The 6,000-nt window shown below is 37.9% G+C and overlaps 1 protein-coding gene across 1 annotated transcript; it reads left to right on the forward strand.

Moving 5' to 3' along the window:
* The first annotated feature begins 237 nt into the window (after positions 1-237).
* On the forward strand, positions 238-4,106 carry LOC119421144 (heparan sulfate glucosamine 3-O-sulfotransferase 6-like). Its single transcript, XM_037688534.1, has 2 exons — positions 238-254; positions 3,432-4,106. Exons 1-2 carry the CDS (start codon positions 238-240, stop codon positions 4,045-4,047), a joined length of 633 nt encoding a protein of 210 aa, XP_037544462.1. The 3' UTR covers positions 4,048-4,106.
* Positions 4,107-6,000: the final 1,894 nt, after the last annotated feature.

Here is a 6,000-nt window from a genome sequence, read left to right on the forward strand (position 1 = left end):
GTGTCAGCTAATATCAATAAGCTTATTTAGACCAACTCCAGTAGTTAGTCAGTTGTAGATACAGATCCAGTGATTACTTTCTGAGAGTTTCATTTTTTTACGTTTTCCAGTCATTCATAAAAAATATTGGTAAAATACAAAGTGAGAGAGATAAAGGCAAAAACATACTTTATTTTCTGGACTATAAGTCGCTCTGGAGTATAGGTTGCATCCAGGGCTTAATTTGTAAACCGATCGATGCCGGAACGCATCGGGTGGGCGGGGGTGGGGGTTCCTGGGAAATGCACATGCTCACAAGACAAGAACCTGACAAGTTGTTTAATAACATAAAATATATTTTGTTAGCAAAGAATATAGTCCTAACATTTACTTACAAAAAAACCCCATCAAAATCGTGCTTTGACAAACTAAAAAACAAAAAAAAATTGTTAAAGCGTAAGAGGAAAAGAGGGGCAGGCATCGCTCTCACTTTGAGTTTATACTCTTTGTCGCATGCGTGCTGTGGGTGACAAGCGTCCAAAGCATCATACAAACAGCAGAGGAGGTGTCGGAGTTATTTATTTATCGTCTCAGCAGCAGAGGGGAGCGACACGGTTCAAGCATGGCTGTAGCCATATTTTACTCATAACTTTATTAGTAGTAAGCCTAAGAGTTGCTGGATCCAAGCAAGCAGTTGCCAGAATGCACCCTGACAAAATAAGAAAGTTCCCGTATCTTGTTCCGGCAGGATCCGGTTCAAATTAAGCACTGGTTGCATCAGTCAACAAATGCCTCATGAAGAGGAAAAAACAATACATAAGTCGCTTCGGAGTATAAGTCGCATTTATTTAGAAGTGTATTTCACAAAGTGCAAGAACAGACATTTAATCTGAAATAACAATAACACCTGGGATCCTGAACAGACTTAACTAACATAACAAGACAAGTCCAACAAGCAAGTTACCGGTACATTCACCAGTCTCATTCCACATCACTTTTGGGGACATTTTACTTGTGTTAAGTTTTTCTCAGTGTTTACTCTTTGGCTCATGTCAGTATCGAATGAACATTTAACGCATCAGTGAAAAATTGTGTCATGAATAGGGAGAAAAAAAAACATATACAAGTCGCTTCGGACTATATGTCGCAGCCTTGCAGGACTCAATCAATCAATCAATGAAAAAAAGTGTGACTTACAGTCTGGAAAATACGGTAATCAAAGTGACATTTTTTAAAGACTTAAAGAAAATCATTTCTCAATAAAAGCTTCTTTGTGTGAATGCAGGCTGAGCTAAAAGGAGATTTGGACATTTTTTCCTCCAAAGAACTATATGAAACCTTTTTGTTGAATTATTTGTCTATCTCAAAGTACTAGAAATATTTTAACTCTCATTTATTTTACTATCGCCTGTTTGATCAACCACTTTTCTTGAACTCTTGAAGTATTTACTTGTTTCACGCTTAGGTTGATTTTCTCTAAATATCCTCTTAAAAGTGCTAATTTCCTTTTATTACCATGTAAAAAAAAATCCACTTGTTTTGTTGTCAATTATCCTTTTTCTAAAAAAAAATTAAAAAAGAAGAAAAACATCATTTCATTACAGAGCTTTGCTTGCTTTTCAGTAACGGTTACAGCCACACTTGATCATGAACGATCTGTCTGGGAACATGAAAATAAACTTCCCTCAGACGTCCTTTACATTTCAGAATGGGCTCCTCAGGCTTAATAGAAGTTCTTGATCTAAAACAAAGAAAGCCCAAATGCTCCACTGCTTGTTTATTTTAAAGGGAAACCACATGAAGGCTCTTCATTTCCAGTAAAAAACTAAGATAAATGTTGTATAAATGAAATGCAGACACTTCCTCTGCTGTTTTAATCAGCGCTCATCAGTCATTTGTCAGGCAAAACAGTTTGCTTCTAAAACTCAAAGTGTCACAACTTTTCCTCGTTCGGTTTTCCCATCGATCATAGTCACACAAACACGTCTGAACCCTGAATGTTACACACAATGCAGAAATATATAAAATCTGAAAACAGGAAAGTTGAATTGGATCAGAAAAGAGAAAAAAAAAATGACAAAAGTGTTTGTTAGTAAACTAAATGATTAAAAATAAGTATCTAAATTATGCAATATTATCAATTATTATACATAATTGACCCCAATTTAATAGTGACACATAATATTATAGCCCCTTTCTTTGCTCGTTGCAGCCATGTGTTCAACACACTAGCTGAGCTCAGCGGTTTTTACAGCACTTCCTGCAGGCAGCGACACGTTTGGACCCCTGTTGGAACCTGGGTGGGGGGACTTTGCTCGTGCAGGAAGAAGAGGGGGTGGAAATCTGTAGGAAATTGCTGTTAAGTGGTTCTTGAGGCTTTGTGGTTTTGACTCATCGGGCCCAAAGTGAGTGGATGGTTCTGCTCGGCAGACCTTAGGTTTAAAGCTTTGATCATATGGAGTCTGATGTGCTTTACCTGCTTTAGGATCCAACCTGTTGACCTGTCGATGCTCTTTTAGTTGAAGTTAGCACAGCAGTAAACCAGAAACTGTGACTTTAGAGCTCACTTAAATGTGGGGGTCCACTGTTTTAGCGAGGTCTTGGTTGAAATTCTTGGTCTTGCGAGACCAAGACCAAAGTGGATCACAGCCAACTTAAAACAACTCCAGTATAAAAGAAGTCGTAATGGTTTATGCGAGCGCTAACCTAATACTCTGTACACCATCGCTGGTTTTACTTCACATGGTTATTCCTGCCAGAAGTGACTTGAAGTGCTACAGCTAGCTGCTGCCGCCACAATTTTTTTTATATTGGAATCATATATAAACATGTAGGTAAATAACTGTATAATACAACACAGACAGCAGCATAAATATAAAATGGTTTGCATGAGGACATTTTTATGTAGTCATTTAAAAAAGCCTGTTGTTTGAATTGTTAAAGTTCTTCGTAACTTTGTTGATGTTCTTAACCACACTTCAAAAGATCTGAACTAGTTTTACTTGCAAACAATAAGTGGATGACAATTTGTTTTCAAACTAGCAAAACTATTTTAAAAAAAGATCACTGTAATGCCACTTTGATTGGTGATATGTGCTGCTGATTATCCATGCTGCTGATCTCATGCTGTTGATTATTTCATGCTGCTGTGTTCAGTCGTACTCATCTGTTGTTGTTCCACGTATTGTTTTTGCACTATTACTGTATTGTTTACCGTATTTCTTAGTTTATAGTTTAGATCTTATATGTTGCTTTTAAAATTTATCTGTTTGCTATTTTTGGGTGTAACTGGAACCTTGAGTACACAATGTTGTTCCACCTCATGTACCACATGTGATGCGAATGACAATAAAGAACCTCGAATCTTGAAAACCTGTTAAACATAATAATAGAAAACCTTATGATTGACCCTAATTCCTTTTTTTTTTTTATCATGTCTTCTTTCCACTCAGGAACCTGATGCCTCGGACTCTGGACGGGCAGATCACCATGGAGAAGACGCCCAGCTACTTTGTCACAAAAGAAGCTCCCAGCCGCGTCTGCGCCATGAACTGCCAGACCAAGCTAATCGTGGTGGTCAGGGATCCAGTAACGCGCGCTGTGTCCGACTACACCCAGACTCTGTCCAAGAACCCGGGCCTCCCGTCCTTCCAGAGTCTGGTCTTGAAGAACTCCTCCGGCCCAATCGACACATCGTGGAGCGCCGTGCGCATCGGGCTTTACGCCAAGCACCTGGAGAACTGGCTCCAGTATTTCCCCTTGTCTCACTTTCTGTTCGTCAGCGGCGAGCGCCTGGTTTCCGATCCAGCCGGGGAGATGGGTCGGGTGCAGGACTTCCTGGGCCTGAAAAGGGTCATTTCAGACAAACATTTCTACTTCAACGAGACCAAAGGGTTTCCCTGCTTGAAGAAGCCCGAGGGGAGCAGCAGACCTCGCTGCCTTGGAAAGTCTAAGGGCAGACCTCATCCCCAGATCCCAGCTGAGGTTCTGCAGAGACTCAGAGACTTCTACCGGCCGTTCAACCACCGCTTCTACCAAATGAGCGGACAAGACTTTGGCTGGGACTGAAGTTTGACAAAAAGAGCCGTACTTTGTGTTTCTTTGCAGCTTCCACAGGGCTCAGATTCTCAGGGAGGGGTTCGTTCTGCCTGTGGCTCCACGTGACGTGCAGCACTCATGAACAGTTTTTCTGCAGGAGTCCTGCTAACATGCAAACATTTAATGACTTAACAAGCTGTTCTGTCACTTACAGAGAACGCTTTCTGGGACAGAAAGATTGACTTTAATCACGTTTTTATAGTCTGTTCATAAGATGAACTCATATTTATGGTTTATGATTATATAAAGTGCAAAAGTTGCATATTTTTTATGAAAGAAAAGTTTTATTTATTGTCATGTATTATTTATTACATGGCAAATCGAAACGTACTGGCATATTAACGGACAGGACATTGAGGATAATGTCATGACACATTTATATTTTTAACGCATTTACCGTTTTTAAACGCAAGTGTGTTGATGGTGCAAGCTATTTTATTCTGTTGACTGCAGTTGGTTTGCCAATTAATACCTCATATGTAAATATAGAATTTAAACACATTCCGTTTGTAGAAAATTGTAGGTGTCTTTCAACCAAAGTCACATTATTTCTACTAACCGTATCAGCTATTTGCTCATCGTAAGTTATTATTTTCAAATCAGTAAATATTTTGAACCTACATCCATCAAAATGGTGTGAATAAAAGCTGGTTTAACTTTGTTTCTCTGTGTTATAAAGTAAAACTTTATCTAAAAGAACTGATCTATGGGTTCGTATTTTTTCCCTGTGTAGTCTAAGATATATTCATGCAAGCCTCAAAGATACTGTCAATACATGTCAAAAGGAAAACACAACAACCCAAAATAAGAAGCAAAGCTCGTACATTTACCCCCCCCCCCCCCCACACACACACACACACGTTAATGTGTCTTTAAATGAAAAATTTGTACACAAAGTTTGTTTACCTACGTAAACAATGGAAGTGACTGAAAATGATATGGTCAAGTCCAACAATTCAGAGGTAGTAGTACATGTCTACTATCCTGTTGAATTAAATATAAAAAGTTTACATCAAGTGCGTACCTGATTTCAGAACTGAAAATCAACATATCTGACAAACAACCTTTTTAAACCTTTGATTTAGTTTAGGATAACTCATTTATGTTTGAGTTCATTTCAATGAGTACCTAGGGTCAATGTAGCATGAAAATATTACCTCCACGTTTTATTTGAAACTTATTTCTCTGTTCCTAGAAGATGAACTATTAAACTCATGTGGAATCCGTCGCGTTAAAGGAAAAGTTCAGCGCTTTTTTTGAAGTAGGGTTCTGTGGAAAGATTAGGAACAGTTCATATCTTACCTGTTGCACATGGCTCTTTGAATGAGCGCAGCTTGAAAACAATATATTTAGATTTTTTTTCGTTTCATACTAAATTGATGAGCTAAGAGCTAAATATAACTGGAAATAATTTCTTAATGAGTTAAATAATTTATAATATCACGAGAGCTGTTAAAATGCGGGGCTGGAGAAGAATAAATGTTCCTGCCCCTTTATTTTTTTCTATTTATAGAACTACATTTATTATTTTTATTTATAGAACAAAAAACTGAGATTTTACCTGCTACAGCTAATCATTATTGTCCCATCGTTCCAGTAAAGAAATGTTCTACTGAAGCCAAATTGCTCTTTAGAGTTGGCGAACATTAAGGTCTTTATGTTAGTATTTTCACATCAATCAGAGATCAGAAGTAAAACTTCAACATCTGGGCTCCACAAAGGAGAAAACCTCTTTTTTTTTTTTTTTAAATAAAGCAGTCTATCTAAAAAAAAAAGGAGGAGCAAAGATGATTTAAAAAACATTTACTATGTTAAGAGCGTGTACCAAACAACTGGATCTGCAGGTGAGTGTCTGTCATCGAAGTTATATTTTCAATGTTTTTGTGCAGGTTAGCTCAATAAAATAAAAATAATTGGTTTCTG

Source organism: Nematolebias whitei, chromosome 15 (assembly GCF_014905685.2).
Source record: "Nematolebias whitei isolate Nwh7 chromosome 15, NemWhi1, whole genome shotgun sequence".
NCBI classification, from domain to species: Eukaryota; Metazoa; Chordata; class Actinopteri; order Cyprinodontiformes; family Rivulidae; genus Nematolebias; species Nematolebias whitei.